Source organism: Barbus barbus (assembly GCF_936440315.1).
Source record: "Barbus barbus genome assembly, chromosome: 15".
NCBI classification, from domain to species: Eukaryota; Metazoa; Chordata; class Actinopteri; order Cypriniformes; family Cyprinidae; genus Barbus; species Barbus barbus.
In genome coordinates, this window is record NC_136743.1 from 4,656,813 (window position 1) to 4,676,247 (window position 19,435).

At 37.2% G+C, this 19,435-nt stretch overlaps 3 protein-coding genes across 4 annotated transcripts; 1 reads left to right on the plus strand and 2 right to left on the minus strand.

Moving 5' to 3' along the window:
• Positions 1–379: 379 nt before the first annotated feature.
• On the minus strand, positions 380–877 carry LOC306880938 (cytochrome c oxidase assembly factor 1 homolog; the record flags this gene model as incomplete). The annotated part of the gene is made up of 4 exons (XM_079434741.1): positions 380–431; positions 518–594; positions 661–794; positions 859–877. The coding sequence occupies 4 exons, from the start codon at positions 875–877 to the stop codon at positions 380–382; spliced, it is 282 nt and encodes a 93-aa protein (XP_079290867.1).
• Positions 878–1,867: 990 nt separating this feature from the next.
• Positions 1,868–11,329, plus strand: LOC306881892 (biliverdin reductase A-like). Its single transcript, XM_079436241.1, has 7 exons — positions 1,868–1,996; positions 3,022–3,145; positions 7,951–8,070; positions 8,172–8,269; positions 8,406–8,513; positions 8,628–8,796; positions 9,578–11,329. The coding sequence occupies exons 2-7, from the start codon at positions 3,027–3,029 to the stop codon at positions 9,840–9,842; spliced, it is 879 nt and encodes a 292-aa protein (XP_079292367.1). The 5' UTR covers positions 1,868–1,996; positions 3,022–3,026; the 3' UTR covers positions 9,843–11,329.
• Positions 11,330–11,342: 13 nt separating this feature from the next.
• Positions 11,343–18,557, minus strand: LOC306881893 (WD repeat-containing protein 48-like). 2 transcript variants are annotated; one of them, XM_079436242.1, is made up of 19 exons: positions 18,490–18,557; positions 17,867–18,007; positions 17,593–17,671; positions 17,416–17,498; positions 17,034–17,163; positions 16,879–16,967; positions 16,661–16,762; positions 16,124–16,348; positions 15,933–16,007; positions 15,185–15,287; positions 14,861–14,958; positions 14,678–14,785; positions 14,494–14,590; positions 13,933–14,028; positions 13,448–13,553; positions 13,258–13,345; positions 13,093–13,169; positions 12,755–12,947; positions 11,343–12,266 (listed from the first exon to the last, which is right to left on the minus strand). In XM_079436242.1, the coding sequence occupies exons 1-19, from the start codon at positions 18,535–18,537 to the stop codon at positions 12,171–12,173; spliced, it is 2,034 nt and encodes a 677-aa protein (XP_079292368.1). In that variant the 5' UTR covers positions 18,538–18,557; the 3' UTR covers positions 11,343–12,170. The 2 variants fall into 2 exon arrangements, with proteins under 2 accessions (XP_079292368.1, XP_079292369.1); XM_079436243.1 differs by having other exon boundaries at positions 11,343–12,655.
• Positions 18,558–19,435: the final 878 nt, after the last annotated feature.

A 19,435-nucleotide genomic window follows, 5' to 3' on the forward strand; every position in this document is an offset into this window, starting at 1 on the left:
CTGCTTTAAACACTTTATGCCTACTGTATATATTTAATTGAATAGGATTGTTTATCAGTTTACGCATGCATGTGTGCATGCTTAATACAAATATGGTCAAACATAAAATTACAGTGTATGATTTTTACATCATCCATCTTAAATGAAGCACATAAAAAATAAAAAATAACTCCAAGCTGCCCCAAAATAAAGTGCTTCACATGACACAGCTTCCATACATCCCAAACATACATATATTAACATTTCAAGTAGACAAATGTATGCGAATGCCATAATCACATTAGTTAAAAAACAGGCTGTAAATCATTCATTAACTGTCTGGTTCCACTGGCGTTTGTCGTCTTTTTAACATTGAAATGTTTCGGTGTGAAGTTACTCTTCAGATTCTGTCTTCTTCCCTCAGCTTCAGAAACACTTGCTGGAGGTGCCACCTAGTGACAAAAGAAGATTATATAAATTATATATGTAACATAAAACTGTGTGTATTTATTTATTTAAAGAGGTGAAATCATGATACCTGTTCATGAGAGCGTCTCTGGTGGAAGTTGTGTAGAGATAACCTCCAGTCTTTGACCCGGTAACTGGGATCTTCAGCTGAGATATATTTCTGATCAGTATTTCTAATGCACGTCATGGAGGCAGGTTCGTGGTGATGCTGACCTGGGCGCTGCTGTGGTCAATGCGGTTGTGTCGGTCAGATAAATGGATGCTGTGTATCTTTAGAGGAGGAGCGCCCAGACTGGCCATGGCGGTGGAATTATTGTTCAGCTGTTCAATTTCAGCTGCAAAATTTTCTGAAAAACAAAATATTGAGGGACAAAAATCACACAATGTTTAACAGCTAATGTGGTGGCTTGCCGGTGCTGTGAGGAATCATTCTCAAAGTCTCTGGGTTTTGATGCCAGAAGAGACTTTATCATAATTTATTAGACAATAAGGCCGAGACAACTCTTTATCTGCATTCTTTTTATACAGTTTTTTCTCTAGGCGTGCTCAATACATTGTATACATGCTTGTCATGGGAGCATGATGCAGTCAGGAGGCCTTAATTTTATGTTCCGTGAAAATAAGGACCCCATTATATATTTTGCCTAAAGGAAAAACAGGACACCTCACCATATGTCTGCATGTGCCTTTACACACATGACCATGATAGTAGGATAACTTGATGCATAAATTACTATTTACATTGATTATACTCGAATAATTTATATTTAGATTAATCAAACTCTTCGTCACTAACAGAAGCTTTAATTAGCCATAGCGACTCTTCCTCGCTTCAGATGGAGCAAATCTCTATTATCTGGAGGACAATTTAACTGACCTAAAAATATAAACATAATATTTAAGTGTATTTTCCACATGTGCTTAAAAACCTTTCGATCTAAAAGCTTGCTTCATATAAAAAGCATTTACAAAAAATATGGTAATACAGTACATTTTATTTTACAAATTTATGTTGTTGTTAAAATCTACTTATTTTACAACATACTGCACTCGTCTTAAAGATTACTAACGTTGCTGTAGCAAGATTCAGGGGTTATTGTCAAAAAATGCTCCTACTTTCACAGAATTGAGCCCTTGAGGACGTCAAGGTCCGTTCATAATAATAACTCTCCGTCACTTCTATTATTTCTTTGATAAGCAAAGACCAAAGGGACTGTTATAAAACATTACAAGCAGCGGCCATGCTCCTTTTCATTTGAAAAACTTTATTCAAACATGAATATAACTGACATTAAGTCTGCGATTTATTATCATATACATGATAAAGACGTTAATGCAAAGTATTAGTGCAAAGTTAACGTGCATTTCTTGTTTATATCTGTCGACGACAAAAACACGTGCTGCTGGAGCGCGTGACGTCAGACGCACGCGGGGTTACGAGAGGAGTTATGAAAGTTGTTTCCAGTCACGCCGGATAATATCATTCATCTCTTATTCCCCTGCAGATGCTTTAGAGATCACACCGGAGGCGCTTTGCGTACATTCAGAGGTGAGGAGACTTATATCTTGCGCTTGTACTTCTGCAGATAGAAGAATGGACGGGATTCGTTCGTTGTGTAATCTCTCATTTGCTCGGTTTCTATTGCGCGCGATGCAGATGGTGATTTAATTAACACGAGTATTAAAACGTATTAAGAAAAGGGAAACAGCCATGCATTGTCAGTATTTTGCTAGCCACTTTATGATTAGGATTTTTTTTTTGTTAGTCAGTTAGTTACAAGCTATACATAATAACTAACTCTTTGTCAATTTTGTGTTTCTGTTCCTGCTGGTTAGTTTTGTTACATGACTATATATATACATATATATTGTGTGTGTTTATGTATTTATTATATATATATATATATATATATATATATATATATATATATATATATAGTGTGTGTGCAATTTTTTCATTCACTATATCATAGATAAATATAAATAAAAACCTAATTAAAACATAATAAAAATGTATGTGTCATTACTATCACGACAGGCACTTTTAAATGAAAGTAAAGTTTGTAATATTTAACTTGAATTAAAAGATCATTTTATGTTTTAAAGCATGAACTTGTAAAATTAAAAAATTATTCATTGCTCATACACTGAAGGGGAGTGACTGTGCATAAAAAAAATGTAAAGGGTTTCCCAATATTTGGGTAACTACTATAATCAAGATTTGTTTATGCAATATTCAGTTTTATTATTATTATTATTATGTGCGACTCGATCTCTGATTACATCTTAACAAGCCTTTATCAGACAGACACACCAAGTTCCTTCTGCAAACTTCTCAAACCAGTTTCTCAGAAGTGTGCTGCTCTGTGCTGATAGTGTCTTTGTGCTGACTTATGACATGATGTTCATGGACAAGGACAGTGTAAATGTGGATCAATCCACTCCATTATTGTTTTAAAATTTTCCATAGCTGCTGCATTTGTATCATGCAATTGAAATCAAGTTCAGTTATTTCTCACTTGTTAATGTAATTAATGCTGATTTTTTTTGCTCGTGCATGTTGTGTTCCTGCAGGAATCATGTTGGGATCAGTGGTTGTGGGTATAGGCATCGCAGGATGTGTGAGAATGAGAGACTTGCTCGCTCCTCTGCCGTCCAGCCCTGCTGAGAAGTTCAGCCTCAAAGGCTTTGTGTCCAGGTCAGTGCATCATCCACACATTCATACAGACACACATTCATATTAAGCCTTTCATCTAATAGACTTAAAGCCTATATGTTACATTTTTGTTTCTTTTGACCCATAGAACACAAGATAAGCTCTCTGTGAACTCCAATTCATATCATTCGGCAAATATTTACTGTGCAGTGTCAGTAGAAACTCATACGCATGCATAAATGGACAATGTCAAAATAAATGGCAGATGAGATATCAGCACATACATACACACACATATATATATATATATATATATATATATATATATATATATATATATATATATATATATATGGCCAAAAATATCAGCACCCTTGCTAGATAGAGAAAGAAGGCTGTGAAAATTAATCTGCATTGTTAATCCTTTTGGTATTTTATTTTAAAAAATTCACAAATCTAACCTTTCATTGAATAATAGTAATTTAAAATGGGGGCAATATCATTATGAAATAAATGTTTTTGTCAAATACACGTTAAACTCAATTATTGGTACCCCTAGAAATTCTTATGAGTAAAATATCTCTGAAGTATATTCTCATTCATATTCATAATTTTGAGCACTCCAGGGTGATTATGAACATGAAATTATCCAGCCATGGCTTCCTGTTTTACAGAAATTTTTTTCCGGGAACTAAAACAGTTCCTAGTTCCCACGGTGCGAACACGCCAAAAAGTGGCTAGTTCCACAATTAGTTCGGGTACTATGAAAAGGTTCCTGTGGTGCGAAAGGGCCTATTATCGTCCTAATGCACGGCGAGGAGGAGAGTTTGAGTGGCTAAAGACTCTCCAAGGACCACAGCTGGAGAATTGCAGAAAATAGTTGAGTCTCGAGGTCAGAAAACCTTAAAAGAAAATTGTCAAACAGCACCTACATCACCACGTTGTTTGGGAGGGTTTCAAGAAAAGATGGGTTTGGTGAACACAGGGATTAAAAGTACCCCATGTGTACAATGAAATATACTGCTGTATTTTTGATGTTGTGGGCCTATATTTCTGCTGGAGGTCCTGGACATCTTGTTTAGACACATGGCATCATGGATTCTATCAAATACCAACAGATAAAAAATCAATAAGTGACTGACTCTGTTAGAAATCTTATAATGGGCCATGTTTGGATCTTCCAGCCGTACAATAATCCAAACACAAACCTCAAAAACAACACAAAAATGGGTCACTGAGCACAAAACCAAGCTTCTGCTGGCCATTCCAGTCCTCTGATCTGAACCCTGTAGAAAATGAGTGAGGTGAACTGAAGAGAAGAAGCACCAACATGGAGCTGTGAATCTGAAGGATCTGGAGAGATTCTGGATGAAGGAATGGTCTCTGATCTCTTGTCAGGTGTTCTCTAACCTCATCAGGCATTATAGGAGAAAATTTAGAGCTGTTAAACTGGCAAATGGAGGTTTCAAAAAGTATTGAATAAAAGGGTGTGGGTAATTGTGGCCAATGTGTATTAGAGAAAAACATTTATTTCATAATGATATTTCCTCATTTTAAATTCTTATCCAATGAAAGGTGAGATTTTTGTGAATTTTTTTAAATAAAATTTTTTGTTAGTTTTTACTGTTTTTTGTTTGTCAAACACGATCAGTTTCACCAGGGAAGAACTGCTGAACATTCGGCAGAACACACCACAAAATCTCCAACCGGTTTTCGAATATTGTAATGTTTTGCTGAACATAGTAGTCGGCGGAGCTGCAGCGCTGTTTAAACGCTTCAGGATGCGCAGATGGGGAAGCGAGCTCGTGAAGCTCAAACAGCACGGATTTCGAATACCATTGCCAAGCATCCATCTGGCTAATCTCTGCTCTCTACCCAACAAAACGGACAAACTCCTTCTTCTTTCCCGGTTAAACAAGGAATTTTCAAACTCTGCTGCTCTGTGTTTGACGGAAACCTGGCTGAATGACGCCATCCCGGACAGCGTACTTCATCTGCCTAACTTCACGCTGATCAAAGCAGATCGCGATGCGGAATCAACGGGGAAATCGTGCGGCGGCGGGACATGCTTCTACATCAATGAAAGGGGGTGTACAGATCTAACTGTGTTAAAGAAGATGTGCTGTTCTGATCTAGAAACACTTTTCATCAGCTGTAAACCTTTCTATTCGCTGTGGGAGTTTTGCTCGTTCATTCTCGTGAGTGTCTACATTCCACCGCAAGCGCACGTAAGCTCAGCTTTACAGAAACTTGCTGATCAGATCACAGACACAGAACAACACCTGGACTCTGTTTTAATCATTCTAGGGGATTTTAATAAAGCAAATCTCTCCCGTGAACTGCCAAAATACAGACAGCATGTTACATGTCCCACCAGAGAATATAATATAATATACTGGATCACTGTTACACAGCAATAAAGGACGCACATCACTGTCCCACGGGCAGCTTTAGGACTCTCTGATCACTGTTTGGTTCATCTTATTCCGACCTACAGGCAGAAACTGAAATCAGCAAAACCTGTAGTAAGGACTGTAAAGAGATGGACTAATGAGACAGAGCGGGTTTTATAAGCCTGTTTCTCTCTCAATGATTGGAGTGTTTTTGAAGCCGCTGCCATCGATCTGGACGAGCTCACAGAGACTGTAACATCTTATATCAGTTTCTGTGAGGATATGTGCATTCCTACCAGGACTCATCTAACTTATAACAATGACAAACCATGGTTCACTGCAAAACTCGGACAGTTCCGTCAGGCCAAAGAAGATGCTTACAGGAATGGGGACAGAGTCTTGTATAAACAGGACATACACTGGAAAAGGAGATCAGAGTGGCAAAGAGGAATTATTCCGATAAGCTAAGGATTCAATTATCTTCCAGTAACACGGCTTCAGTGTGGAAAGGTCTGAAAGACATCACCAGTTACAAGACATTATTCCCCTGCGCTGTGGAGAATCAACAACTGGCAGACGATCTGAATGAGTTCTACTGCCGGTTAGAAAAAACACCATTCACACCTCCTGCAACCCCCCTCTCCACCTCGCCTGCACTGCAGATAAGAGAAGATGACGTGCGCCAGCTCTTCAAAAAGACCAAGAGAAGGAAGGCACCAGGCCCAGACGGTGTGACACCAGCCTGTCTGAAATCTTCACACAGATCTTCAACAGATCACTGGAGCTGTGTGAAGTCCCCTCATGCTTCAAACTCTCCACCATCATCCCCTTCCCAAAGAAACCCAAGATAACAGGACTTAACGACTACAGACCTGTGGCTCTAACGTCTGTGGTCATGAAGTCATTCGAAAAACTGGTTTTGGCTTATCTGAAGGACATCACTGGACCCTTACTGGACCTTTAACACTGATAGCCTTTAACACTATCATTCCAAACCTCCTCCTGCCCAAACTAACTCAGCTCTCCGTCCCCACCTCTGTCTGTCAGTGGATCACCAGCTTCCTGACAGACAGGCAGCAGCTAGTGAGGCTGGGAAAATTCACATCCAGCACCCGTACGATCAGAACTGGAGCTCCTCTCTCCCCACTGCTCTTCTCCCTCTACACCAACAACTGCACATCTAAAGACCCCTCTGTCAAGCTCCTGAAGTTTACAGATGACACCACACTGATTGGCCTCATCCAGGACAGTGATGAGTCTGCTTACGGACAGGAGGTTAGGGAGCTGACTGTCTGGTGCAGTCTTAACAACCTGGAGCTCAACACGCTCAAAACTGTGGAGATGATCGTGGACTTCAGGAGAAACCCCCCCTGCTCTCCTCCCACTCACCATCATGAACAGCACTGTGACTGCAGTGGAGTCATTCAGATTCCTGGGCAGCACCATCTCTCAGGACCTGAAGTGGGACATTCACATTGACTATGGTCAAAAAGGCGCAGCAGAGGTAGTACTTCCTTCGCCAGCTGAGGAAGTTCAACCTGCCACAGGAGCTGCTGAAACAGTTCTACTCTGCCATCATTGAATCCGTCCTCTGCACTTATATAACTGTCTGGTTCAGCTCAGCTACCAAATCTGACCTCAGAAGACTACAGAAGGTAGTCCGGACTGCTGAGCGAATCATTGGTACAACCCTCCCCACTCTCCAAGAGCTGTACTTATCCAGAGTGAGCAAAAGGGCTGGTAAAATCTCTCTGGACCCCTCACATCCAGCACACTCCCTCTTTGAACTGTTACCATCTGGTCGACGCTACAGAGCTCTGAGCACCAGAACGACCAGACACAGGAACAGTTTCTTCCCTCAGGCAATCCATCTCATGAACATTTGAACTCTTAACAATAAACATGAAACGCACAACACTATCATACTTTTTATTTTTTATTTAACACACATACTTATTACATTTCAAATTTGCACCTAACATACCTGTACATACTGAATTGTCTATTTTGTATATTGTGTTTGTGCTATTTTGCATATTGTCCATTTTGTATATTTGTCCATTTTTTTATTTTATTTTTTTAATTATCTGTCTCCTGTCCTGTTGCTCTCATTCTGTCGCACTGTGGAGCTACTGTCACTAAAACAAATTCCTCGTATGTGCAAACATACCTGTCAATAAAGCTAATTCTGATTCTGATTCTAAAAGATCAAAAGGATTAACAATGCAGATTAATTTTCACAGCCGCCTTTGATCATATTTACCAAGGGTGCTGATATTTTTGGCCATGACTGTGTGTGTGCGTGTGACCTATTTTTAAAACTATTTTTTTTATTTTAGTTTAATATTTTTCTCTCAGGATAGTAGTAGTCATGTTTCTTTAAAAGATACATAAATATGTAAGCTTTTCTCATGTTTAATATATATTAGAATTGATCTGCATGGTGTTTTGTAGGAGGAATCTTGAAGATCAGCAGGGTGTGAAGCAGATCTCTGTGACGGAGGCGTTGAGCAGAGATGACATCCATGCAGCGTTCATATGCACGGAAAACATCAACCATGAAGAGCACATCAGGTGACACACAGACTTCCTCCTCGCACATAATCAGTTCTGACTCCTCACACATGACCGAATGATCAAGTTTAAGTGTCTTCCCATGATCTGCTCAATCTCAGGCAGTTTCTGGAGGCGGGGAAGCATGTGTGTGTTGAGTATCCCATGACCCTCAGCTACACGTCTGCGGTGGATCTGTGGACTCTGGCGCAGCAGAAGGGTGAGTTTCTGTCCTGTCTTCGGGAGATAACTGAGTAAATATTTGAACGGTAGAAGTTTGTTATTATAAAGTAGTTAAATAATATGATTCTGGCTCCAGGATGGTTGAATGTTTAGCTTCTGTATGGTATTTTCAGGCCTGGTGCTACATGAAGAGCATATTGAACTCTTCACTCCTGACTTCAAACAGCTGAAAAAAGACATAGCTGGGAAAACGCTGGAGGAGGGAACGCTGCACTTCACAGGTAGTGACTATTTAATAGTACGCAGTTTACCTTTTTAAAGTCTTCCACTAAGGTTTTGAGGGATAGTGATTTATTTTATTTTATTATAATTTTTATTTATTTTTTCCTTCTCAGGTGGATCCCTGAAGCCAAATTTTGGCTTCCCATCTTTCAGCGGTATTGCCAGACTGACCTGGTTGGTTGATCTTTTTGGGGAGCTCACGGTTACTGCAGCATCTCTGGTGGAGGAGAAAGACAACCAATACATGAAGATGACGGTACACTTACTGACCCAGCAGCAGAAGTGAGTACACTGCGGCCACAGACAGCTGTTTTTACATTGAAAAAAAGAAGAATTTATTTTATTATTTGTTTTTAAATGTGTACATCAAAAAAGTAATGGTATTTTTTGCTTTAAATGTGTGCATTTTTCTTAAATTTAAATTTAATTTATTGTAATTATATTCTATATTTTATAATGGATAGCTGACAAATTTGAGGTTAAAATATAAGTGAATGAATGCAGAAAATGTATATTTTCTGTGAAACTGGTCACTATTTTGTCAAGTTTTCCACATAACGTATAAGAAAATAAATAATAATAAATACATTTTAGTTTTTTTTGCAGTTAAATAGTCACGTAGAGTGAATGAATTTGAAAACATACTTTAAACACATTTTATGAAGAAAAATGGTTGCTTACTGCCATAAATCTATGGTATTTTTTCATTCATTCATTTAAATGTATTACATTTTTTAATGAATAGCTGAAAATAACATGGCCATAAACACCAAGATTTTAAGTTTGTGGAATTTTTCATCTTTCGTTCATTTCAAATGTTTTTATTTTTATGCAATTTATTTTAATTTGTAAATATATTTTTATTACTAAACAATAAGAACATTGCCATGAACACCAAGATTTTAAGTTCAAATGTAAATGAACATGTTCAGAAAATGTATATTCTTATAAGTGAAACTGGTCACCATTTTTTAAAAAGTTTTCACTTACTGTAATAATTATGTATTTTTTTTCACCAATTTTATCATGTCACACAAGTTAATCAGAGTTCTCTCTGACGCAGACCTCTAACTTGGATTGAAGAGCGGGGTCCAGGACTGGCCAGAGCCAAACACATACACTTTCGCTTCCAGGATGCCAGCATCACGAAGCTTCCTGCAGGTCAGCGTGAGCCGGTGGGTCTGTTCATGCAGGATCTGCTGCTGTTCGGCCGGAAGGTGCAGGGTGAAGTGTCTGCCGCGGAGCTCCAGGAGGAGAGGAGCAGGATCTTACACTGCCTGCAGCTGGCAGACCGCATACAACAGCTCAGTGAAAACACTCAGGCCTGAGCCTGACGCTGTTCACACTGCAGGATCACACAAGATAATATAATGAAATATATAGATTTATTTTCATTTGAGTTTTTTTTAACAGTGATTTGATTTGGAAATGTAACTAATAGTTAATAGTAGTAACTAGTGGGCCGCATCAGGATATGCAGTAACAGCACATTCCTTTATTGTAATGTGTAACTCATAACACTGGTTATTAACATAACATTTGATTATTTAGCAGAAAGGGACGATTCAATACCCAAAGTTCAATACCCATTTCAGACAGATGAACCTTCAGTGATTTCAGTCATTGGTGTTCATACAGGCTGGAGCATTGCAAAACCATTATGTACTTTTGTTTGGTTTAATATTATGTCATCCTTATATTTAAGTTGAATATTAAATATTAAATTGAGTTTGAATTTAAACCTAAATATGTGTGTGAAAACATGCTTTGAGCAGAATCAAAGATTGTCTTATCATTCATGCTGTGGTAGAAGTTTTTTTTAATCTGATCATTTGCATAAATGCACATATCATTGTCAGAGAAAAAAGTTTTGTTTCTAATCAGTATGTGTTGTTTACATTTGTCTTCATGTTTGTGTTTTCAGTTAAAAAATAAAATGTGCCTGCTTTCTGGAATTAGTTTTGTGCAGTGAAATGCATTTTCAGAAGTCTGATATCCTGAGTGAACTCTGTTTTAATCGACTTTTTTTGGCATTGTGATATTTTATTAAGCATGGTCCTAAATCAGCACAATGCCTAATAAAAAATTAGGCAAAATTAATAAATAAAAAATCAAATAAAAGGTCATCCTTTCCATAAAGGACTTAATTTCAGAAATAACACTACTACCATAGTATATTTTTGTATTTTGAAATTATTTAAATAACTTTTTTCATATTACAGAACTGTTAGGAATATTATTCCTCTAAAACGTTTAATTAAATTTTCTTAAATTAAAATATTTTTCCAGTAACACTACAGTACAGTTAACTATTAATATTCAGTATCATGACCAAACAATGAACAGTGTTAACAATTGATTAATCAGTTTTCAAATTTTCTAATTCCATCAGTTTCTAATGTTAATTTCTACATTTCTGCATATTCAAGTTGTATAAATTATCAAGTTTTTTAAATTACACAAATTAACATGCTTATAATAATCAAATGCAAATACTGTTAATAATTGTTTCTAATAATAATATACTTATAAATGCTGTTAAAAGTTCTTGTTCATTATTTAAAACATCTAGGCCTGATTTCACAGACAGGGTTTAGGTTAAACCAGGATTAGGCAGTAGTTCAATTAGGACATGCCTTTGAAAAAAAACAATACTTATGTGTATCTTGAGACAAAACAAAGGCACTGATATATTTTCAGATCAGTTAGAACAAGTTTCTTTAAATTGAAACAGCTGTGATTTACATATTAATCTGGGATTAGGCCCAAGACTTGTTTGTGAAACCGGGTGTATATGCAATAAACCAATACTGACAAATTGTATTTTTACCATTTATTCTTTCATGTGTCAAATTGATAAAATTCTGCATTTGAAAACTTCTACTGGATCATGTTCAGACATCAAGAGTGAAAGCACAGTTTCAACTTTTATTCACAAAAAATGCCAGTCCTCATGTCAGTTAGTTGACAAGGCCAGGGCCATATTTCTCAGAAGGTGTGGTAAGATGATGCCAACACCGTCATGTGCACTGATCCACAGAAATCAACTAACAGACATTTGAGAAACATTTGGAAAGTGTCTCACACATGTGCAGTAAATTACATAACTCTGCATTAAAATCATCCTTGCTGACTTCTTGTTCCTTGTTGGACAGTTTTGATTTCTGGTACAAACATTTTCAATAAATTATAATAACATTGAATCTAGAAAAATGGTACATTGTTTACTTGGAAAAAGCAAAACGGGGAGCTTGAAAGAGTAACTGATTTGGATTTGGATCTTAATGAAAGTCTCTGGAATGTCTGAGAACGGAAGCACTCGTGTGCATCATCATCATCATGACTCATGTGACGTCGCTAAACACAATAATAAATATACAAAAAAAAATTAATCAATGCAGTAAAGGCAAATTTTGAAGTCGTAGTTCACAGAACGTCCCAACTGCATCAATCTGCAGTCAGTCTTTAGTCTTAAACCTTGGACTGTCGGTCAGATCTTTCTGCTGGCTCTGTCATTTAAGCCAATGCAGAGAAAAAACATTCCTCCTGGGTGACCATCAGACCTAAGAACAGCAGGGCATTCTGGGATGCTTCTTCTGGCAGGCAAAGCGATGCGGGTTGAACATGATTGGGGTCTTTACAGTGGTCAGAGGGTCTCACGTGGATTTCTGTCGATAATGAAGGGTCAGGTCTCCACCGCTCTTCCAGATGAAATGCTTTACAGTCCTGAGGTCCATGTTTGGATCCAAACCCTACAAACGACAGAAAACAGAGTACAAACAAGCTTTTCACAGTGTAACAATGAATTTAGTTTGTTTACTAATTGGGAGCATAATGCAAATGATATGATCTTGCCAGAAACATTCAGTGCAGTTAAGCATTAATAAAATATATGTAAATAATGTTAAAGTAGCAGAAAGTCACCAAAAATGTAGAGCAGTGAAGGATTTACTTAAGATTAAGTTTCTTTTCACACCTTTACCTAAGGTTAAAGCAACTTTATCCCTGGGTTAATCAATGTTTGACACTTGTAATCTTATTATTAAGGGTTACTGGTGTCACAAAAGCTGTGTGAAGTTGCTTAACAACCAACAACCAATCAAAACTAAATAAGTCACCTCATTTAAATTTGTTTCAGCATCTGAGGAAAATAAGATGTTGAACAGCAAACAATAAGCACATTGGAGAGATGAGTCTCTAGTACTTTTCATTTGTCTGGAAGCAGTTAAGGAGGTCTAACCTGATCTAAACACATGAGCTCAATCTTCTCTTCGGCTATCACCGCCACGTCTTCCTCCTTCTCCTGCTCTCCCGGCTTGTCATTGGCTGAGGAGCTTGTGGTCTGTGACTCTGTGTCGATGTTGATGATCTTCTCGTAGACGTGCTCCATTACTTTCCGCACCTGTAGCATGTCGCTAGCAGAGAGACGGTCCCTGAAAACAACAGATTGCGATGAATAATCACCAAAATATTGTTGCATCCAAGTATTGGTTTTACACTTCAAATTGCGATGTGAATTTCTAAGCATAACCCTAATTATTGCTTTTCCATTTCTTCACTTTTACAAACACAGCATACTTTTTGAGTGTTTTGGCCCCAGATGATGAATGAGGTTGGAGGTAGAATGGGATCTTGTTGAATTTTGGCATGTTTTTCTGTAGCAGAGAAGAAAAGCAGTCAATATACAATCACAAATATATGATGGACACATAATGGGATGATTGTGGGATATGAAACACTCACATCTACAGTGATATCATTAACCCACTGAGGTACGGTTTCATTCAGTAACATGGACTCCGTCTCTCCTCCAGAATCACGGCACAGTAACCTGAAATGGGATGGAAATATGGCTTATTATAAAGATAAGAAACAAGAAGGTAAGTCAGATGAGTTTAATGTCTTCATCAGTACTGGACATCGTCATTCTGACCTGAACAGCGTTCTTCCACCTGCTTCCCCAAAGATGACAGGAGTGTGTGGAGGAACCTGGAAGTAGCCGTTGCCCTTCTGAACTCGACTCTCCTGTTCACCGTTCACTAAAGACAAATTCACACAGAAAATGATTAAGGCAGAAACCAAATGCATATTGCCATAAATAACTGCTTATAAAAAATTATTTTTAGAAGAGTTATTAGTATAAAGGCAAATTCTATTTAGGCAGGAAGTAGGCAGCTAACTATGCTTTAAACAATGCCATTATGTTATAAAAAAGCTCAGAAACCACCACTAAAATAACTGAATGCATGCATGTGCATTAGGCAATACCAGAATGCACTGCAAAAAATCTAATATTAACTAAAACAGCAGACTAGAAAGAAACACTACTGAACAAATATTAACAGAAAATAATTCATATATAACAATAATAATCAATATTGCTTTATTAAAATATTCCTTTACAAAAAAAAAGCCTACCATGGTTGTGTTCGCTTTCCTCCTCTTCCATTGAGTTTATATGAGTTCTAGGCCAGAACTCTAACAGAGCCTGCAGGAGCAGCCCACCCAGATTCACTGAAACACACAAATAAACACAAAGAATACTTGTTACATAATTCTGTTGAGCTAATATTGTAAGGTCAGAAAATTAATGATAAACAAAGAAGCAAAAAAACATACAAACACAAATCCTGTTGTTTATCTTGTTTTCTAAATTTTCTAAATATCCTTACATCAAAAAGGTAGTGAGACTTGTGAAAAGATTTTAAACAATTGCTAAATCAAAGGTATTTCTGTCTTGTTTTAAAGGTGAAGTGTGTAATTTCAGCACCAAACAGATTTGGAAAAATAAATAAAGAATTAAAAAATATCATACACTGAAATTCATAAAAATGACTCAAAAAAAGACCAACATCGGCAAACATACAGTCTAGCCCCTATTTAATTGTGTTTTGCAGCATAAATATTAGATATTCAGCTAACTTCTTAAAATTCTTAGTTACAGCCAAACAACACCATGCACTTAGAAGAAGCCATTACACTTTGGATCGGAGCCGTCTGGGCTTGTAAAACCAGCATCTTTAGCTGCCACCCACGCCGCAAAACAATCACTTTCATCCAGCGTGATGGTCAGCATCTGAAAAGCAGCAAGAACAGACTTAACATTCATTATCTTTCATCTTCACCCTCGTTATTAATTGAAAAACAAGATGCTAATACTCACCCCTGTTTTGAGATCTACAGAAAACCAGTTTGGCACATAAACCATCTTGAACCGCTTTTTAATTTCTTCATCAAAGTCCACTTTACCCAGGTCTTCCCCCTTACATGCCTACAAAACACAGAGTGAGATTAAATTACATTTGGCCTATAGATGCCACAAAAGCTTCTCATGATCTGCTCTTACCTTGAGGACATCCCAGAATGCCACACTGTTATTGGAGTCTTTAGTGAGTATGTGCCTCTTGTCATTGAGAATATGACACTGAACGATGCTGGTGCCACCTAAAATTGAATTCAAACTCTGTCAAAAATTAAAACAGTATAGCACATTTTGACCAAGTGATATTAGTAATTTAACCGAGGCTTCAACCCAAAGCATCAAATTCCTTACAATTTGCTCATGGCTCAAACCAGCAGCCTTACATTTACCATCCTTAAGTTTTAACCAATAGGCAACACTGACCTGACACTCAGGTGCCTGCTCTAACACACACAGATGGTCTTTTACCTTTGATGACCTGCTCTGGCTGTGTACACAGTGGAATTAAAGGGGCACTGCAGTCGTTGTCGTAGTCTCCAGATGCTCTGAAGTTATGCATGCCCGTCAGAGACTGAGGATGACAAATAAACAAGCACAGACAGATATGAGCTGAAGGAACACTGCAATTCAGTTTTAATTTGATGCATTTCAATTCAATTACAGATATACACTACCATTAAAAAATGTGGGGTTGGCAAGATATATATATATTTTTTTAAATCTCTTATGCTCACCAAGGCTGCATTTGTTTGATTTCTTTCTCGAAATGTTTGATCAATTTCATTCATCCTTGTTGAATAAAACTATTAATTTCTTTCAAAAGAAAATAAATCTTACTGACCCCAAACTTTTGAACAATAGCGCATCATTAGATATAAACTAATGTCTAATTATATCATGCATATTTTAAAGTGATAGTTCACTTAAAAATTCTGCTATGATTTGTTCACAATATATGCAAGAACTTCGTTGTTTGCATAAAGCCACAATCACAACACACTCAACGTAATATATAAAGAAGAAGGGAACTTTAAAGTACTTTTATGGTACTTGACAGTCATTGTCCTCATACACTATCAAAGGAAAAGAACAGCCCAGACATACCACAGGAAACTCCTTTTGTGCTCAATGGTAAAAAATAGATGATATGATGAGTACATAATGATTTCATGTTTTGGCTGAACTATGACTTTAAAATCTGTGTAACACAACTCACCCATTTGTTTACAAAAGATTTAGTTGTGGACACCCAAATCGCTTGAGGTGGATCAGCTGATTTGTCCAATTCCATCTGCACCGAGAAAACATCAGATACATTGTAAGTGCAGCTTTCTGAAAGGATTGAACACTTACATTTGATGATGACTTCATTACTATATTTTCAAACACCAAGCAGCTCAAGCTCACCTTCAGGATGGGAGCTGTCTCTTCGCATATGAGCACACGTAAGTCAGGGTTACGCAGATCCGTGCAGTAGATTTTTCGGTCACGTCCACCGGAGTAGATGTGTGTGAAGGCCTCGTTCACCTGTAGCGCCCACACTCCCTCATCGTGGACCCGGTACGTGGCGATGCATCGCTGCTGGCCGAGAGACCACAAGCGTATCGTACCGTCCGAGCTACCGGAGAGACACTAGACAGAGAAACAACACACAACAGACTACCTGATGGAAAACCTTATCAAACTCTCTGTGACTATGGCTATGTTCAGACAGGAATAAAAATATCTGTTTTTGTCATATATGATACAAATCTGTTCACTTTTTGTAGTCTGAAAAGCAAAAAAGATACAAAAGCTAATGTTTACAAACCTAATCCAAATCACATATTAAAATCAGGAATGCATCTCAGTTCAAAAGGCCGGATTCCAAATATATTTTCTCACAGTTTGGTATTTGATGCACATGTGACGTCTTAAAATATGTGTAATTATTTCAAGTGTTACCTGAGTGCCGTCTCTGTTTAACAGTAATGATTTGACATTGTCAGCGTGGCCTTTCAGCTTGATTAGCTTAGCACAAGTTCGTGGATCCCAGACCCTCAACACCTGATTAAAAAAAATTTAAACATTTCCAATTACCAAAATCCTTTTATTTGAGCCTGCAGTTGAAATGATGATTTTTCTTCCTTGAAATGTAAAACCAAAAAAACTGTGAGACGAACCTTCTCTGTAGATCCTGAGATGATCACAGTTCCTGTCTGATTCATGGCCAGACTGTAGATGGAGTCTTTGTTTCCACTCAGTGAGGAAGCTATCACAGAAATGAGGGATGAAATCAAGATGGTGTCAAACAGAATGATTAAGAGAGTTTACTCACTGGTGACTGTATTATTGGAGGCGGTCAGAGCTGTCAGTGTGTTCACATCCCACAGGAAGATCTGCCTGTCCAGCCCGGCTGATGCCACCAGCTCCTTCTCCTTTGCATATGCTAAAGCTTTGACGTAGTCCTGAAGAGTGAATTACAATTGACAAAATCACTTTGTCTCATAATCATATTGCAAACAAAATGGCAAGAACTTTCTCAAAATTTCAGGCTTTAATCTGTTTTCTATGCAAATTCCTGGAGATGTTAAATGGATCAAATTATATGCCAATAGTCTAATGTCCAGCAATGCAAGACTACCATCAGAATAACCCTTATGCAAAAAGATTTTAAACAAAATTAAAGCATCCAACTAAGATAAATATAAGAAATGTACCTTATGTGTCCGTAACGTGGACATGCAGAACCCTTTGTGTGCATTCCAGACTTTCACGGTGGTGTCCGAGGAGGCTGATATCACTACAACACAGAACAATCCACTCAAACGGGCTAAAGCTCAGAATAGATTTGATGAGATTCGAGCATGAAAGGAATATGAGGTGCTTAGACGTACATGTTTTTCCATTACAACAGAGGATGATGTCATTCACCCAGTCCGTGTGATGCTCCATTGAAGCGATGAAAGGATCCTGCTGCAATAAAAAAAGGCTCTTAGCTGCACTTATCAGAAACATTTGACCACAGAGAGCCAGAATTGGCATAAATTGTTCCTCTGAGGGAGATACAAAATTAACACTGTTGCTCAAAATGGAAAGTGTAGTGCACAGTAACAAACCAAGGGATCAAGTGCACTAATATTCATAAATCATGAAAAATGCAGGTTGTACTTTGTGTTGATTGACACTCCATATCCTGACGATGGAATCTCGTCCGGCTGTGAAGAGTCTGTTGAGAGCAGGATCCAGCTGGAGAGCGTTCACACCGTTACGATTGTACTTCTCCACCTCATCTCTAATCACATAGGAAACCTGTACACACATCATTATTAATAACTCCACTTTATTAAACAGCAAAGACTACCTACATTCTACCTATTTACTATTAATTCATAGAAAAATGCTATTATAATATTAGATTAGATGTGTCTTGTGAATCGGTCATATAATGATTAATTGATTCTGATGCTGTACAACTAAATTACAATATCTGTATACGAAGATTTTTTTAATCTAATCAATGTGCAGACAATTGTACTAAAATATCAGACTTAAATGCATTAATATACATCTTTTCAGTTGACCAAAAAGTTTTTAGACACATTTAAAATGAGTGAATGCCGCTGCGTTACATATCATCACTGTATTATGGGAACACCACAGGGTGAACATGTTTCGTTTTGTAAACATTATGAACGATATATGTGGCGACACGTTCCTGAAACATGTAAACGTAATCTAAATTCGTGAATACATCGTTTTAAATTTACGAAACATTATCTGTAGATTATTACCTGGACTTTTCTTCGTCCAGCAGCGTTCTGCCTGTAATGGGTCGCCATCTTGCATGTTGACAATCTGTGAATGCGTCACTTCCGGACGAAAGCGGAATACGTTGTTTTTTTATTAATATTTTGCAAGTAACATTTTTACCTAAATAATTGAACGCTTAATTGCTCACCTGGTAGCTGGTCATTTTCAGAAAGTGGATACTTTTTAAATTTGGAACGTTTTAAATTTGGGATTTTCACATTAAATATGTTTTTATTATTATTATTATTGTTATTGAACAGAATGTCAACACATTCAATACAATTAAATTACAACAAATACAAAATAATTTAAAATGCTAGGGGGAGATTTAACAATATCATAGGAATACATTAAAGAATGCATAAACTTGCACAATTCGAACAGCTTTTTGTTTCTTTGAGGGCAATATGGACTCAATACAATGCTTCACTTCATTTTTAAATGCTATAAAACATGGATTTTCCCTGAAAATGTACATTTATGAATATTAAATTTGGCCATTAAAAAAAATAATAAATAATAAAAAAAAGTGTGGGTCTGTTTATCTCTAGAGTTTTCAGCAATGCCTAAAAGAACATCTTTCCACTGTAAAGTAACATTTTCATCAACACTGTCAGCAATAAAATCAAGTACATTTTGACACATAAGGGCAGTGCCAAAATATATGAGCAGCTGTTTCTGGCTTGTTTGCAAAAGCTACATCTTACATCTATATCTTTTTTAAATTTAGTTCAAGTTTAGCAGGGTATATTCTGTGAAGGAGTTTAAACGATATCTCTTTAATCTAGTTTGTTAAGAGACAGCGATTGGGCAGCAGCCAGACATTTTTCCAATCAACATCACTCACAAATTGATTCTAAGCACATGTTCAAATAGCCTACTGTATACATTAAACAATGTGTGTATTATAACCATTTTTTTTTTCTT